The 20148-nt window shown below is 23.2% G+C and overlaps 1 protein-coding gene across 11 annotated transcripts in view; it reads left to right on the top strand.

The window, feature by feature from the left end:
• The window catches only part of LOC126905573 (uncharacterized), a 76265-nt gene that overhangs the window by 33438 nt on the left and 22679 nt on the right, over window positions 1–20148 (top strand). For all 11 annotated transcript variants that reach the window (XR_007704039.1, XM_050685410.1, XM_050685403.1 and 8 more), the window contains one exon: window positions 16303–16426. Coding sequence is in view for 10 of the 11 variants with exons in the window: in XM_050685410.1 (XP_050541367.1) it covers window positions 16303–16426 (124 nt within the window). In the remaining variant the exon portion in view is untranslated. The remainder of the gene's footprint in view (window positions 1–16302; window positions 16427–20148) is intronic.

The following is a 20148-nucleotide window of genomic DNA, read 5'->3' as shown; positions in this document are numbered from 1 at the left end:
TGTATTGAAAGCTAAAAAAAAAAAAAAAAAAAAAATATATAAAACAATTTTTTTTGTTCATCCAAAATATTTTACTAACTTACACCTAAATAATGCACAAATACTTAATAAAATATAAGGTTATAGAAGGACAGTATATCATGATTTTTTATTATTTTGTTTACATTCTTTAAGTAAAAATTTATGTCTGGATGACCATCAAGTATATATTAGATATAAAATCAATAATATTAATTAGCTATAATTCTATAATACTCTAAAGTTTATAATAAATATATGAATATTATTATAGAATATACATGATTTTATTTTAAGAAAGATTTTTAATATTAATATTCGCCGGTATATTTATTGTTTCGTTGACAATTTAATAAGTTGCTTGTATTTGAGATAAAAACAAGAATGCTTTTATATGCTAGGTAAGGGTATGGATACGTGATCAGAATGAATTTACAAATGTTAGAAGTCTATTTGATGGTAAATTTTATAATCAATGAGAGCTTTTGTAAATAATCGAAATATTTTAAATCAAAAATAACCTATAAATTAACTGATTAACTAATACTAATAGAAGAAAAATATTTTGGAGCTGTCATCTAATTAAGTTTTGAATCTAATTAAAACTTATTTGTTTATAATATGTTTATAATTGAGTAGAAAACCATATTTTGTTAGTTTTGTATTAACATTACTTTTCTGCATAGTTCAATGTAAAAATGGATTTTTATTTAGATTATTTACGAAGATATTTAACTAAGAATAAGAATTTTATTTTTTCATTTTATAAAAATATTTGAGTAAATTGCTTCTTTTATAAAATTTCTAAAAGTAGACGTACCAGGTTTTTGCACTGGACCCTTTTTCATATACTATTTTAAGATGTAATTTCTACAAGTAGAACTATTATTTGAAGTTAATCTGCCAGAGTTTGATTTTGAATAAATGCAGGATGGTAATTTGGTGTTAATAATAACATAAGGTCATCATTCATCAAAATTAGTACAATTATAATTTATTGAGTGTCTCTTCTGTATTATAAAACATTTTAAATTGGGTATAAAAAAAAAATAGCAAAAATAAGCTGAAAATTTGGAGTATAAACTGAAGTAGTCAGTTTTTGTGTTTTACTTTTCGTTATATCAGTGGTTTTATTAGGGAAAAGTTAGAAGTGATTGATCAAAAACTAAAACTCTGAAAGAAATGTTGTATGTTATAAAATATTTAGTCAAATATAATTTAAATGCCTCTTGATTAAAAATATAATTAAATAAAAATAAATTGTAATGTGGTACTGAGAGCTAAAGTATATACATTTTATATTTACACTAATAGTAAATGTTTATTTACTGCCTTATTATATTTAATCTTTAATTAAAAATTAGTATAAATTTGATCAGTGTATGACATAAATTTTTAATTGATAATTTTATATTATAATTTATATGGTATTAATAACTTAGTAAATAATGTAGTTGTCAAAATGGATAACATGTGTTGTTTAATAATAAAATATATTTTTAATAGGTTCACTAATGTAAAAATGTCTTAAAGTATTTGAAAAACATCAATTTAATACATTTTTTTAAACCCGAAAAGGTTTAAAGTAAGACCTTAGTAAAATTTTGACAAAATATTTTTGAANATACATTTTTTTAAACCCGAAAAGGTTTAAAGTAAGACCTTAGTAAAATTTTGACAAAATATTTTTGAAATTTTTCATTAATAAGTTTTGGTTTTCACCATGTTTTTTTAATCTAAAATAAACTAAAATTGAACTTCACGATAAACTTAGGATTTTTAGGGATATGTCTGTAATAAAACAATTATTTATGGTTGTTGGAATTAAAGTAATAGGTATGTACAAAATTATTTAATAAGCTCAAAGCAAGTTAATCATAATTAATTTAATACCATTTAATCGTACAGTACCACTACCCTAATTTTGAATTATTACTGTTCAAGTTTAATTATGATATTCACTATTTTCATGTTTTTGAACAATTAAAAAATAATTTATTTATGCTTGTATTATTTATAATTAAGTTGACTGTTAAATACATTTCTAAAGATCTAATTTGAATTTTATTATATGACTATACGTTTTAAAATTATTTAATGATTATAGCCTGTTTTATTGACACTTTATAAGAGTTTTACGTAATTTTGAAAAAATGTTTATGTTTTTAATAATAACATTTTTTTTTTATAAAATATATATTTTTTTAATTTCCTATATAATTATATCGGTTAATTTTTTTTAATATATTGAAAGTTAATTGCAATGACAAAAATAATTTACATTTATTAATAAAAAAATTAATACAGGTTTTATTTTCTAAAAAGATAGTTTTAATTTATTATTTGTAGGGTAAATGTAATGCGTGACATAAAACAAATATATAACTCAAACGGCATAAGTTGAATTTAAGATTCAACTAACGATTGCTATGGATTACATTGCATGATTCTGGAAGAGACTTTCATCTTGTTAGATGGTGTCATTTAAGTTTTAAGCGGTTAGTAACTAATGTTGGCAATATCTTTAACACACATTACACTGTTTAATTTGAACACTCCCAAAATCTTACCATAAAAATTTTAAAGCTTATTTCATTTAAAATAGCGTGATTAAACTGAAAACCCACATATGTTTTATTATAATTGTTTCATATATATATATATATATAATCAATTAATTATATCTATATGTAATTATACTTTTATCATAAAAGTAATAAAGTATACCCGTAAAATAAAAATATTTTTTTACTATTTATTGAAGAACATTATTTCCGCAAATTAAAAGAAAGTTTATAGACTAATATTGAGAAAAATAAAATATCTTTTTTCTTTGTGATTTACAGGTGTTAGAATTTGTTAGAGTTATTTGAACGTTAATTAATTATATTATACATATATTGGGTTTCGAAATTAGTAGGGGATTTTTAGTAATAAAATTTAATTTAATATAATTTTAGTTAATATAGTATATTAATAATTAAATGTTAGCAAAAAACAATTTTAGTAATAAATCTTAAATTTTAAAATTAATATTTCTAGAGGATTTCATTTATCATTGTTGATAAAAAACTTTTGAATATTTGATCCTGAAAAGTTTAAATAGTGTTTGAATTTTGTTATACCGATCTTAAGTTAAAATTATTAAAATAATATAATAATAATAAGTAAATTTATGGGAATTATAACAATAGAGTAGCAAAAATAAAATAATATTATCAAATATATTTACAAGTATATATAACAGACAAAATAAAAGCTAGCAAGTTGTAAAAAAAAGATAATATGTTCTAATAAAATAGAAAAAAATGGTGAGAAAACAAGATTTTGCTCTTAGAGTATTTCAGACGATCACTTATCATATGTTGCTTTATTCTTTTTTATTGTTTTCTAGAATAGTGCTCAGTGTAATTTCAATTTATCCAAAAACATTACATTATATATTATTTAGTTTGAATTTCTTTATTATACATAATTAAAGTAGTAAGGTGTTATTAGCGACCGTATTATAAGTTACTTAAAATGTATAAAAGAATCATTATTTATTACCGGAACTTTAAATAGGAAAAACTAATGACATTAATGAATACTTTAATTTTATGTAAACTAAAAATCCATGAATTTTGATTTTATTATTGAATAATATTATATATATATATTTATATATTATAAGATATTTTACCATCTAATCACCTATATTTAGTTTTTATAAGTTGAATTTTTAAATTATTAGGTATAGATTTATTCGATTCTTGTTCACAAAAAAGATTTTTATGTTATACTTAAGTGAAGGCAATAATGACAAAAAGTCGTCTTCCGCTTACAACTAAGAATAAAGCAATTGCTTTTCGTCACTCAATTTAAAAAGTATTTTTTATATACGACTTTTTTTAAGTATCTAGTAAATGGGTTTTTAGTAAAATCGATTTAGTTGATAACAAAAAAATGTTTAAGGTGACTTTATAAATGCTCTTATGTAATATTTTACAACTTCTTATTTAGATTATTAGGTAGATCCTTGAAATTGAGAGAAAGATTTATTTTTTAGTCTTAGAATACTATTTAGACTTTTTAGAATACTAATTGAAATAAAAATAAAAATTTTTTTTGAAAAATTGTGGAGATTATTAAAAATTTGATAACAAAACTTATTACATAGCAAAAAACATTATGTTGAAAATAAATAATTATTTTTCATGAATTTCTAATATTTCTTTTTCATTAAGATTTAATTCTATGCGTTATTATTTTTTTCTGAGTAATTTACTAATTTTAATATTATCATTATAATATTTATACAAATACCATATTTATTTATAATACATTTGTGAACATTTTCATTAGTTATACTACGTTAAAAATATACATCCTTAGAAAATTTATAATTAAAATGTTATTATTTTTATGTTTAACATTAATTTCAAATTATATTATAGAGCTTGATAAAACCTTAGTATAAGTACTTTTTAATAAAATCTTTTATAGTGTTCATGTCTATTACACAATAGAAGTCGTGAGAGTGTCGAAAATATAAGAATACATAGATAATAAGGGACTAGGTTGACGTTTAGGATTTATTGCGGTTTTTGGGAAAAAACGATTATGTAAAGAATTTTGGACAGTGCATTAACTTTTTGTGCTAAATTAAATTTACATACCAAAAATTACTGCAAAATTATTTACTCATGTCTTTTGTTTTTTCAAGTATAAAGAAATGCTGTAATGTTTACTAATTAAACTTTTAGTTGTAATATAATCTCAATGCTTTGAAAGTTAATATTAGTTGGTTAAGCACATACATGACTTATATGTTATGGAAGAAAATTAAATTAAAACTAGAATTTAAATTATGTGTGTTTTTTTATTAATTTTTTACAAAAAAATCATATGAAAACTTTTAACAAAAATTGTATTAATCCAGAACTATGTACAAAAATGTAAATTGATTTTGCATAGAGAAAAAATATTTTATACTCAGAAATAAAAAATTAAATTGTGAAATTAGTTCAGATATGACGAAAATGTTATTATTATGAATACCAAACTGTACATTTTTTATTAAATATGAAAAAAATTAAGTCTTCTCCCTTGTAATTTAAAAATAATAAATTATTTTTAGCTTAAAGATAAATTTAATAAGTAGGTATTCTGATAATTTTTTTCCATTAAGTATAGTGTTTAGTAAATTTTACTTAGCAATATTCGAATGTAGAGAACTCTAACAGTCCACAATGTCTTCGAACAACCTTTCCTTATTTCATAAAAGTGGCGTATGAGGTTTATAAAGTAATGAGCCGAGACGGGCAGAATAACCATTTTGTCAGAGTGCTTTTTCCGTTAAAAAGTTATAATATAAAGTAACTATACCTTATATACGTCCTAATGGATGGCGTAATTTTGGTAAGAGAAAGAGTGAGTGGATGACGAAGAAGGGAAATTATCTAACGGAGACACGACGCACTGGCCGATGAAATGCAATTTTGTCGTATTCTTACTCTTTATAAGTAATACCACTGTACCTACGCAAATATACGTCGGCTGTTGAAACGTTGTCAAACTCTTTCTAAGTTTGTTATATTGTCTTGGATCTCCCGGTGAAACCTTAAGTGACTTTTTCGAAAACAAATATTCTACGTCGTAAAACGTCGGAGTTGATATCGTTGTTCTGTTTTTTTTAAATCATTTTCCAGTGGTTTTACAAACCGGCGAATGACAACATGAAGTCCTTTAACGTGAGTGACAGCAATAAAATGAAATAATTCTAGTAATGTTTCCGAGTTTTAGTATTATAAACGAATTCAAAAAAGAATTTATTTGTATTTGTAATTTTTAAAGATTTTTTCGTTAAAAATGTAATATTGAAATTTCATTTTGTGTACACATCATCGTTATTTTTTTGTATGTTAGCTTTTTAAAATTGATATAATTTTTCATTAAATTCATAAGTTAAGAGTGATTGTTTGGATTAAAAAAAACAATATTTTACAAGCAATGTATCTAAGCTAAAATTATTACAACATTTTTATAATTTTAAACATCAATCAAATCAAACTTAAAGGTGATATTAATTTTAATCTAGTTATTTTTTATTTTTATAATTTTTTATTTTACTTATTTTTATTTTTCTTTTATGAATACTGCACTCGGTGTTAAAAGTGTATCATTTTTTAATTGTAGTTGTAAGAATCAGTTAACTACAAAAATGTAATTGATTGTCTGAATTGTCGTTGCCAAACGGTTACTTTTTTTCATACTCTCATCATTCCCTTGTGTGTTTTTAATGGTAATTGCTTGACAGCATAGTCCCTCTCAGAAGAAATAAAAATAAAACTAAAAAAAATTAATGACAATTAAAAAAGTTTTGTAACATTCTACTAGTTATCAAATTTTAAAATTTACTAAATTAAACTCACAACATTTTTTTCTTTTTAATTTTTGATAATGTTTCAAATAACCTGTGTTGAGGTCTGCCTAGTAGCTTAATGGATAGAAATGTTATGTTTCGGATGCCAACGAGAGTTTTCTTGTGATTTTTTCATTCGTGGTTGATGGTCTTTGGTGTAAGATGGCTATGATACCCTTCTCTTCAATCGTTGGCTTAACCAAGAACCATCTATGACTTCCTGATATCTGAAAGAAGACTACTACCCTCGGTAACGTGTTAATTTCGGGATAATCATTTTTGTTGCAAATAACCTGTGTTCTTCAAAGCTATATAAAATTAAAGCTAGTACAATTCTAGACAATGTTTAACTGTCTTAAAATTTAATATCTAGGAGTTCTTAGCAAATTTGTCCAATAATCATACAATTTTTGGTCAAAATGCTCGATTTTGAAGAGTTTTGCATTGCAATAGATCATCTTTACTATTCAAGACCAAAAAAAATGAAAGCTTTTTAATACACTATAGAATCAAAAAAAGAAAAACATTCTGATAGATTTATTATGAGTATTTCTCGATAAAATAAAATATTGCTAAAATTTACATTTAGAATTTGACAATTTTTTTCATTTTGCTATAATTTTTAAAAGTTTAAAAATATCAATGAAACATTTATTAATCATATAAAAAAAAAATGTTCTACTAATATGGATTTTATAAAAGTTTTATCAAAACCATTAGTACAAGAACTGTTTTAACGTAGAAACATGCGTACTCAAATATTTTTATTCAAATTTGTGATATTAACTAGTTTTATATGTTTAGTTGTACCTCTATTGTTGTTTTCTTGTTTTTTACAATAAATAGACTGCTTTACACCACTTTCAGTGTAACTTAAGGTTTCAACTACATTATTTGCATTAACTAATATACATCAAATAAATAGTATTTTTTTAAATAGTGGAACCATTATTTTTCTTTATTTAACAAAATATTTGTTAATTTGATTAATCTTTTATTCTTTTAACAAAAATAATGATTAAATTAATAAAAAACTACAATTAATCTAACAAAAAGATTATTGGACGTATTTTGATAATTTATTTGTTGATTTTACCTGAGGATTGTTTTCAGTGTATCAATCAATCTCATTTTATTATTTTTACAATTTTGTAGTATTAAAACTTACAACTAATGATATCACAAATGATTTTAGGATTTGATTTATATTCGTTCATATTTTTAATAACATAATCTTTTTTATTTAAATAAAAAATTATATAAACTAATACAATTATACTTTACTATATTTGATTATATGCTGTTTCAGAGAAATTTTTTATTGATAAAAATAGTGAATATAAAAAATTGTTTGACTTTTTAACTACGGAGTATTTAATAATTAAGGTAACAGGGAAGTTTTTATGAACAATATGAACAACTACTACCCTTACTTTTTAAACATCCTGTATAATGAAGCTGTATAAAAAATGTTTTTTTATAGATGGTTTTTTTGGCGAGCTATTTAACCCTTCAGATAGTTCAAACATCACTTAAATCTCTTGGGAGAAATAAACTAAATAAAACGTCTGTAAATATACATCAGAAGGTGAATATTTTTATAAGCATAAACTATATAAAATGGTACTGCTATTAATCGTTTTATTGATTTTAAAAACACAAATGAATTATAAAGATATTAAAAGAGGGTCATCCATTTAATAATTTAACATTTTTATGATGGATATTCTATTGTAGGTAATTTAAAAAATTTTTCTCCGTTTGACTAAAATTGAAACGTTTTAGCAAATAAAAAAAATATACTTCTTAGAGACTAAAGTTGTGACTTTAAAAGTAGTAAATTATAAAAGTTTTAATTATACTGATACTCCATAAGGAATACGATAAAATGTAATAACAAGTTTTAAAAATAACACATTAACTTTTCATGATAGTGTTTTTTATGATAGTGATTTTAATCACTGTCAGATATCATTATACTTGACCCAAAATATGCCACGTCCCCACTGTGCTGGGGTTTTTTTTTTGTGTCTTTATAATGTATTTTTAATTTTTAATATATCATTAAATTATACAGGTGAAAATCAATATAATTGAAGGTGTTTTATTCGAGACTTGCGACATATATCATAGTAAATGAGAATTTTGAGTGTGTTTTTCGAATGCAATTATGACTATGCATAACAAATCCTAATTAAAATAAAATATGTAGAATGATTAATTTAAAATTACTTTTCCACTTATGTCATTAAATAGTAGGGCATTAATAATAATGTGTTTTATAAAATGTTATTTATTTTTATAATTAATATTCAAGTAAAACAATGGAGAGAATTTTTTTAGAAAATTTACCTATTAAGTTATTAAATTGATTAATAAAACAAATTATTTCATTTTGAACTAGGCCAGGAGTTTTTCTAGTTTTGTAGTTGGATTCTTATTGATTAGAATCAAAATTTTTAACTTTTATACAAATACTATGTGTTTTAGGTATAAAATGTTATATTTTTATTTAAAACAATTTATGTTAAAAATTAATATTTAATAAACATTAGACTTTATTAAGCAGATTGGAAATATGTAACTAAATTATTCAAAATAAGTTGATGTTATTTTATATCGTTTGATGTGTAGATAAACGAATAAAAATTTGTAATAAAAATTTTATAAAGGTCTAGTTATCACATTTTGGCAAATTATATCTGTTTAAATCTAAAATTGTTAATTGGGAACTGTAATATTTCTGTAATGGTCTTTTAATAAAAATATAATAGTAATAATCACACATAAAATTTTTATGGCAGATTAGATGTTTTGAAGATTACATTCAAAATCACTCAGGTTAATGACATAGTCAGAATTTTTTGATGAATGGAAGGACTTGTTAAAAAAATAATTTTACTGGACTATATGGAAACATTTTTTTGTTTATCACATCATTTTTTAGGAGTGGCCCCTGTTGCACCTTCTATATGCATAGTTTTTAACATTCATACTTCTGTTTAAAATAATGTAATATACTGAGTTAATTTAAATAAGTAAAAAAGGAAAAGAGATATAATGTGAAAACTATAAGCGAGTAAAAATGTTACCCATCATCATACTTTCTATGTAATGCTTATATCGATCTGTTTTTTTTTTCATTTTCACGTTAAATCATTATTTATAAATAAATACTTTTTTGAATCTTCTATGTTTGCCCATTTCTAAAAATTATATTATTATTATGAAAATTGTTAACGTGTTAAAAGTGCAAAAATAATTTTGTCGGTTATTTCTATACCAGATGTGCCTCAATTTCATTATATACACAATAGTAATTTTATTTGTCTACAGGCATTGATGAATTTAATATTTTTGCTCATTTTGAGGCAAGTAATTTTTCTAACGTCAGAACTTGTTTGTGTGAAGTTTTAATCCATAGCATTCCGGATGCTTTTAGTTCAGTACCGAGGTTTTAATGAAAACCATAATGTTTGGGTTAGCACCTAAGGAAATCCAGTGCACAACCAGGAGACCACTTTTTCTTTACCGTGTGTCATTAAACAGACTTAAATGAAAACTAGACCAGCTAATCTTTTCAGTCATATCAGTCGCTGTCAAAACGAACGGAGACAAATCTGTCACATACATACACATTGAACAGAACGCAGTCTTATTCGTTTTCCTGAACTATATTTCTCCTTTTCATCAATCATCATTTCAAAAAAAATATGATAATAAGAATTGTTCGCCTATTTTTTCAATTTTAGATTTTCAATTTTGAGCTTGAATACCTTTTTATAATCGTTTTTAAATTATAATACTATTCACAGAATTGTTAGCACATAAATAATTTCCTATATATTGGGGCACTATGATTGAATTTCAATGAAATTCGAGAAAACATAAATTTAATAAAATGGTACATCCAAGTTCAAAAATAAATATGCACTTTTGTTTTAAAACTGTAGTCAAGAGTATGATAGTTTGTACCTAATAAAAAATATTAACCTATAAGATAAAATAAAATAATAATAAAATATTATTATATAATATATTATTTGTTAAACAGTATACCAAGAATGTTACTTTTAGAATGATTTTATACAAATTTACCTATTAAAAACGAGAAAAATATTTTATTAGAACTATATTTATATTTCTAATAAAATTTTTACTAAGATCAGATATATCAAAGATAAAATAATTTTTATATAAAATTTGGTTTCTTTGTCTTGAGAATTATTTTAGTTGTAAATTGAAATTCAAGTTTTGATCTGTGTAATTTTTGAGTTTTAACTGATATGATTGCACTTAATATTGAGTAGGTGTAACTCATAATTCATTTGAAAATCTTGAAGTTACTCTTTGGCGTGATAAACAAAACTTTTGTCGGCTTAATATAGCTTAAGGTTTAACATTCAAGTCGGGATTACATGAGTATATTCTCAAAATTTATATCACAAAGAGCTTAGCCAATGTCATAAGTGTTTTGTATAATCTACTATTCAAGTTTAATCCCTCATACCTAAATCTCGGTACAATATAACAAACGTCAAGAGTTAATATACGCCCTTTAAAACAGTATGATCACACAAACATTGAAGTTAAATTTATGTAAAAAATAATATAAAAATTAATATGTAAAATATAATATAAAAATAAATATGTAAAATTAAGTAAAAAAGTAACTATTGTACGTAGAGATTTTTTTTAGTGACTAGTAATTAAAGGAGTTATAAAAGTTTAATATTAAAAGAAAAAATTACCTTATTTTAGTAAATAGGCTTTGTAAATATACTTTAAAACATTTTAATAATTTATTTTGTAATTAAAAATTATATTTTATTAAAATTGATGTTTTTGGGAAAGTTATAATTAAAATATTTTTTTATTAGATGTTTTCTTTTACGTTAATTTGAATTGGTTTTTATAAAAACCGCAAGTATGTTTGAAAGGTATCTTTTTAGTGTTAAACAAATGTAAATATGTTTAAATATGTAAACATGCTATGTAGTACTTCAGATTTTTTTACACAAGATATGATTATATGTGGATTAGTTAATAAAAAAATATATAAAATTCCAAATAATTTTTTAGAAAAAATTTCAAATAATTTATTCAAACACTAATATTATAAATAAACATTGAGGTTATATAGATTTTATTGTTATATTATTATCTTCTGGCTATAGTAAAATGCTTTATCACTCCAATCGTAAAACTTAAATAACTAAATTTTAGCTCTGATGCTAAGCTGAGAAGATATTGGTTTTACCATTATGTGCGTTTTTTATGTCTGTAATTGTAAGATTACAAATATATAAATTATTAAGAAATTTAAAAGTTAATAGGAGTTGATGTTGTTTTTGGAATAATCCAGCAATTCCTTTTCAAAATTAAAAACTATCTACAGATTTTTATCTGAGTGTTTTTATTATAGTAAGCTTAATCAATGTCAGATATCATCAATACTTGTCTAAGCTATACCGCGTCTCCTTTGCACTGGGTTTTTAATTGCTGTTTTCTATGTTAATAATAGGATATGGACAATATTTTATTATTGTAAAATCACTAATATTAATTGAATAAAATTATTCTTGTAGTCGTAAAATATATTGTATGGTATTAAAATTATTTTGATTAATTAAAAAAAGTAATTAATTGACGATATTAATAATAATAAATTAAATTACATAATATAATACTTTTTAATATAATATGGTTTCATGATTTAAATAAACAGGATTATTTTCTTTTTAAAAAATTTACATAATGAAATTATATTTTAAAATTTTGCACGATATATTTATAAAAAATGTGTACTTTAATTTATGATTTTTTAGTATAAATCCAAACTTCTTTAAATGTAATCATTTTTATTATAATATTAAATATAACAATACATAATGAACTTTCCATGGTTATTGAAGGAAACAAAATATTAAAAATAAGCCGATTAGTAAAAAATGGATGTGCACTAAAAAAAATTATTTTTTGTAATTTTGATTTTTTTAATTGATTACTTTAAGACCAAATAAATAAGCAAAATTACAAAAAAATCATTTTTGGCTATACGTCCTTTTACAACTGGACGGCTCAAGTATTATTTGTGTATTCGTATATACAAGGGATCTCTGATCGCATTTCTAGAATAACAAATAAGACCAAAATAATATTGTGTTTGAACATAGTACAAAAATCGTGTTCATAATATAAATAATATATTGGACAAACAGTATGAGAAATCAACAAGGATAAAGAACTGATACGTGGTCTACAACAGTTTGAAAAAATGTGTGGTATTGTTCTTACAACAAAACGCATATTATTTGACTCTACAAAACTACCAAATATTGGAGGTAATTTTTGAAAAAAAAAATTTAAATAAGTTAAAATTATAGAAAGAGCTAAAAAATAATAACACAGACTTTATTAATAGAAATTAAAATAAAATAAGAAATATTCTACATCTCACACAAAAAAGTTACAAGTTTTGTAGTCAGAATAATTGTTACAGAAAAATTTTAAAGAAATTATGTTTTTATAAAAAATAAGTTGAATAATAAAACAATATACTAGAATTCGCGTTATGGACAAAATAATAATTTTTTGTAAGATAAATTGATGTTTTATTTTATATTGCACCTATTGTGGTCAAGTTTTTTTTTTAAATAAATAGTATCTCTAAAAATTTTTCAAGACTGAAATAAGAAGTTGTTCATTGATAATGTTTTATTAATCATAAGGAATGACTTCAACCTATACGAGTCTTCTGTCTTTCAAAAATATGAGTTCGAAAATATAACGATTAGTCATTATTTATAAACAATTTAATTGTTATAGGAATTAAATTCTTGTATTGCACATAGTTTTTTCATATATCTTTATTTAAAATAGATTTCATTATATTAAAAGTAATTTTGAACTTAGTTGCGAGTATTTTAAGGCTTATTATACAAATATTAAACAAGCATTTTTAAGATGATTATAAAATGTACAAGACCGAGGAAAGCCTTTTTAAACTTTAATTTGTATCAATAAATACATTTTGGAGTGCTGCTAATGATCATTATCATTTTATTTATTTAAGGCGAATTTGTTATGTTATGTCAAGTTAACAACACAAGGAAAGAAAGGAAAATATCTATAATCTTTTGGATCTATTATTTGATTGGTACCAAACTGTAAAACTTTATGGGGGTACCTGGTTATGAATATTTCATGAAATCCTTAATCGTTTTAGTAAACGATTCATAAATATTAAATGTTTTGTATCATTGAATACAATTATATTTATATTGTTAATAATTAAAAAAAAATTACTCGGATAATTTACTTCTAATAATATATAATAATTTTTTTTTGTTTAACAAACATTCCAATTTTTGTTTGAAAATATGGGTCGATATAATGTTTAAGTATTGGCTGGTCAATTGAAAATAAACAAACTTGATCTCAAACATTGTTCACTAATCCTCTTTGGTTGTTTGGTAATATTCCCAATTGTTTATATTGGTCGGTTTAAAATCATTTTCGTGTTCAGGATTTGTATTAAACCACCGAAGTCCACGAATGTGTAATTAATGAAAGATATCACTTTATTGCGTGGAAAATTATGTCCTCAATTAAAGTTCGTTAACACATTGCGCTAATAAAAAAAATGTATGAAATCCTATGTACATTTTTTTTTAAAAATCTGTGGACTTAAAGTAATCTTTTTTGAAGTCTGTTAAAAAATAAAATAAACGGTTTCATTCATTTAATGTTTTGAAATTCTTTCGCAGCGTATACGCCTTGAATGTTTTTGCTTATTGCGAAAAATCACAGTAGTTTGTTATTTGTAATACTCAGCGGGGTCTTAAAAAAGTATTGTAATCTTTTTAAAAACATTACTGAGAAGTAGTACTTCTACAGACAGTTATTTTATAACAGTCCTCAGAGAGAAAAACAAGTGTCATTTTTCAAAACAATTTGTTTTATTTTTACTAAGGACTTATTGTCTAATTCTAAATGTCCCGGAATCACTATAATAAAGAGATCAAAATTTAAAATAATTATTAGAAATAAAATGAATAATTGTTAACATGTATTTGTTTGACTTTTTCAATAATACTTGATGTCCATTTCTAGTTAAATATTACTTTTTTAAAGATTATTTTGTATACATATAAATAATATTTTGCAAAATTCATGTGTCAAAACATAATACAAAATCAACTTGATAATAAATTGTTAACATTAAGGAGGTTTTTCCCAAAACTAGAAGTCATCAAATAGCAAAAATATTACATAAAACTTTAGGGTGGAAGGATCAAAAAATATGGCCACTGGGAATTCAGCAAACAAGCTAAAAATATATTTATCTTATTTTCCATCATACATTTTCGATAAAAACTTGTGATTCTTTAAGTAACAGTAAAATTGGTTAACATTTTAAGTTATTAAATATTATTTTGGTTATAAAAATGTAATTTATAATTCTAAATGATTGTTAAGAGTTTACTGTTCAAACAATATTATTAACAATTTTGAAATTAAATTGAAAATTAATAAAAGTATACTAATTATTATAGGATAGAATTTAATAGTTAATTATTTAATAGTTAAATTATATGTTGAAATTGAAAAAAAGTTTATTTATTTTTTAATACCTGAAGATTCTTTTATCATTAACTACTCATGTAATAGAAATAATATTAAGATTTTGCTATTAATTACTTTCAGTTCCATGATTTTCTCAATTGATGATTGCTCATGAAGTAATTTTTATGTTCATCTCTTATGTCTTACATGGGTAACAACTTAAATTTTTCACATGATAATATACATATTTAATTAGCTTGTAAAATAAAAAATGATCTAATTAGAAAACAATTCTGGTCTATCAAACAGTTTTAAAAATGTCGACATTTACTTATTTTAAACATTGTAATTCTTTGAGGATTTTCTCCATTTACAGAAAATGTTTAGGCCGCACTCTTCTTCACTACCTGGATATAAAATTTTCAATAACTTTGAAAATACTGATCATCGATCAGTAATTTTATTAATTAGATTGTTATTAAATAAATAAAGCTAACGAATTACGAATATTGCCATTAAAAATTAAAGTTGACCTTTCTCTAAATATATAAAAAAAGAACATGAAACATAATTATGATTAATAAATTAATGAAAAAATGTAACTAATAGAAATCAAAAGTTAAATTTTCAATGTTGTATTTTTTTTAATAATAAAATGGTCATTGATAAAATAATTGCTCTGTATATTAAACTGAATAATGTTGGTATTTTTAATAAATTTATGGAGGTATAAAATTATTTAATCATATAATTTAGTAATTTAGCGAAATTATATGAAGTACAATACATTCAAGGTCGGGTTGGTCAACAATGGCCATTGTGCCGTCTGCCAAAAGGAAAACGTCGATGGAGTACTGAGAAGTTGCATTGGTTGCGATTTATCAATTAAATTTTTTATTTTTACTCTCAATATGTCTTCTTTTATACATCATTGTTTAGAAAAAAGTATATATTTTTTATTCATATTGTAAAAAATAAATTTACTCAAAAATATTCATAGTGAATTTATAGTTGGAGATATAAAATGTATAAAATGTTTTGGAGGGCTAAAATAATTAAGTTAAATGACCGAGACTTACATATTATAACAAAAATTTTTTAGGGGTTATAAAATTAGAAATCCCTCCAATATTAGGACAATTAGTTCATTTTTTCTCAAAAAATTGAATTAAATAACAAAAAAACTCAAATACTGAACCGGTAAACGAGCGAAATGGACCACCTTTGCATATGTTACATTCCTTAGCAAAGAAAAGAAATTGTATTTTCGAAACATTTTTGTTGGTATAAAACTTATAGTTAATTTTTTTCAGGTTTTCCAAATCTATCGTGTAAATATGTCCGGTATACGAGTGACTGGGATTCCACTTTAGCTAATAAAGACCTAGGAATTGATTCAGATATCTATTTCACACCGTCTTTTGTAGCTAGAATGAGGTAAGCATATTATCTAAATATATAAGCAAATATTTAAAATATTTTTTTGTTTAATATGCAATATAAACACAGTGGTTATTGCTTATTTGTATTTTCGAATTAAATAGCCTGGACCAAATCAAATGTATAAGTGTAATAGATAATAATATCCATTTACTAATTCAACTGATGAGCTATCAAAGTACGTCCGATAAGCGACATCAATTAAATAATGGTTCAACAAATAAAAATATATTAATTATTAGAAATAAGCGGCTTTTTTAGGATATTACCAATTTTAAAGCTAATTAAAAAAAACAAAAAAATTTAATTTAAGTATTCTAAATAAAATTAACAATTATACATATCTTTAATATTAATTCAAATAAAGTAAAATTTTAAGATGATATAACACAAATATATACAAAATTTACGTAAATTTTACATGTTAATCACGTATCTAAACTTCTCACTAGATTTAATCATAATAATGTGGATAAAATCAGTGAAGTTTATGAGTTATTGTTTATACAATTTCCTGTAGCTCATGTTAACATTAAGAATATTTTGATTCAAATTAATTTTTATTGAAATAAAAGAGGATTTTATTAAATATAAAATAGTTTCAATTAAACTTTACATTAGTTTTATTTTTGGGTAAATATTAGTTGAAATAAAATGTTGGTGATTACAAATAATTAGGGCTCAATCCTAGTGATAAATTCTTAACTTTTTCAATATCTTTAGGATAGTTATTTGAGTTTCTTAAGTAAAATTTTTCAAATGAAAATAAAAATACGAGTTGTATCACTAAAAGACTTATCACTAATAGTTATTTATTATTAGTGATGTATTATTAATGACTTAGTCGTAAATCAAGATCCATTTACTAACAAAAGTTATCAAAATTAAATCTGTAGTCAACTTCAATAAAAATAATTTGTTATCACTTTTAACGAATAAATAATAATTTAACAAGATATATATATGGCCTTTGTAATACAAATGATGACTTTTATAAAGGAAATTCAAACCCTAAAGTTATCCGGATGGAACCACACAGTCTGTATCATTGTAATATCTTTTATCACATAGTGATTTATGTATCGTAATGGGTTAATATCTAATTACAACTTCGTGTCTTGCGTTGCTGTATCTGAAAAAACTTTAAAATAAAGTGATTTATATAAAACGGCAGTTATTCATCACGTAACGTAATATATACATAAAACCTTTTATTATATCCTTTACATTTACTAGCAAAAGCTTAATAATGAATAATGTAAATAGTTAAATATTGCTGTACATTGTCAGCACCTGCGTTAAAATTCCAAGAAGAAAATTCATAATAAGTATTATTACTTCAATATTAAAATGACGAAGTATAACGACGGTGTATCATTACTATAGTAAATAAATGTAACCATATCTGTGTTACTTTAAATATTTTAACTGTTTAAATAATAATACATGCATTTTATTCTCAAATCAGATTCTTTTTGAAACAATCAAATAAGAAATATACAAAAAAGATACGATACATTTTCCCCAAATTTATTAAAACAGTATTTAAGTATTTACTTATCGTATCTTAAAGTCACGAGAAAACACAGATTATAGAGGACTGGTTGGTCATAGAGAGATTATACATACATTAAATTAAAGCTAATAACATTATCTACATCACTATATTAACAATTTTCGATAAAATATATTTTTTTTAAGTAATAGATCTCCGAAAATATATCAATTTTTGGGTTTTCTCAAACACTTATTTACTATTTATTTTAAATTTTATTTTTAAACGAGTTATCTAAAATAACCCATGCTACGATATAAATAATATAGTTATTCTTAATTTAATATATCAAATATCTCCAGAACTGTACTTTCCCAAGACATGTTTTCTAGTATTTTGTAAAATTATGTACGTCTTATTGTGGTGCATTTTATTAGAATCTTTGAAACTTTGATTGCTAAGATACATATTCTAAAACAATAATTTTAATATCCAATTGTTTTGATGTCCGATACTCTTAAAATTCGTATAGTTATTACTTGATCGTACTTTTTATCTATTGGTAGTTAAACAGCTGTAAATAATTAAATTTCATCTAGTTTCTTGAAAAATTTAGTAGATTTTAGTATCTGGTATTAGATACTAGAATTTTTTTACACAATATTAGGTTATGAAGTTTAAACATGATTAAATAATGGTTTTTAGAGACAGCATTCCTTGGATTACTCATTGTCGAATTAACGAGATTAGTATAAAAATCATAATAGAAAAATAAGGAAGAATGCGTTTTCATTTTGACTAGTATATTATAGAAAAACTATATCTGTAATATACTCTGTAATTGGAAAACAACTCGAACTTTTGTTTCACTACTAATATAATGATTTTCTATGGCAGATCCAATTTGTTAGTTCGCTGGTTTAATAATAAAGGGCAGTTGTTGATCTGACATAGTTTTTTCTGCGAAAACATTTTTTTATTTGGAATCATTATACTGTTTATTTCTTTGCTTCTTTTTTGTTTCTCTTTTGGGACGCTATTGTGTTATGTTGAACAAAAATGTCATGGTTGTTAGGATGTAAGAATGCTGGACTTGTCTTCAGGGACACAATAGTACCAAAAAGGATGTCACCCTCCATTTGACAGTGTATATTTTCTATTTCACCTTCGTAAAGTTGAGAATGAATAGATTCTAGAAATGTGTGCACGGAGAACTACTTGCAGTACATTAATAAGGTGTGTGATGAATTTTGTTTTAATGGATAGCGTAGTGTACACGTCAGTGACTAGCTCTGGATATAATTAAAACATCACTCTTTTAAAAAGCACAATTTAAAAAGATTTTCTCAGAAATACCCATCTGACAGTATGTAATTTATATCAGTATTATTTCTTTCTTATATTAACTAGGAACAACAATTTTCTCTTAAAAGAGAACATCGATTATAATAGTGACGAATCTAGTTGTTCATGTTATAATGTTGAGTTTGAACATCTAAAATAAAATAATTAAAACAATACATTTTTGATTGTTATTGGTTTGGTTTTTTAAACGTAATGTTGCTCACTCTCGTGTAAATCTAAATAATTGAAATATAAAATTCTTTTAAGAAATTGAAAAAAGTTTTAATTTTCTTAATTTTTTATAAATTTTTCAAGAATTAAGGATTCTGTAGTTATTGATCATTAGCAAAGCAAATTTATCTAGAACTTTTTTCGATAAAAAACGTTTATATTACTATAAATCATTAAAAAGCATGTATTAGAACAATTTTTTGCGGCTAAACAATCTTAAGTAATCGGATTGGATCGTTGAAAGTTTAGGGATTTTCTAAAGAATGTGTGAACGAGTGTGATCACTCGTTAGCATTGTACTAACAAACCATGCTTTTCAGATTGTTAAGACTGATGTCAAAGGTGTCGCATTTGTACTGGTATAATATAAACACTATATGTCAGTTGTATTGCACAAAAGAACAAAAGCTGGATTATAGTATAACAATGTTTGCAAATAATTTTACTATTCAAGTGACGATGATGGGCTTGAAATTTTATATGTTACACTAGATAGTAATAATTTAGAGGTTTTATCGTTTATTTAGAGGTCGTTCGTTTATTTATTTAATCTTAATTTTCTATTTACAAGCATACTACAAAATCAGTAGTATTGAGAGAAACTATCTTTATAATTTAATTTCATTAAATGACAAACATGCTTTCTCTA

Source organism: Daktulosphaira vitifoliae, unplaced genomic scaffold (assembly GCF_025091365.1).
Source record: "Daktulosphaira vitifoliae isolate Bord-2020 unplaced genomic scaffold, ASM2509136v1 Scaffold_4, whole genome shotgun sequence".
NCBI lineage: Eukaryota > Metazoa > Arthropoda > Insecta > Hemiptera > Phylloxeridae > Daktulosphaira > Daktulosphaira vitifoliae.
This window is presented reverse-complemented; position numbering and strand designations above follow the sequence as displayed.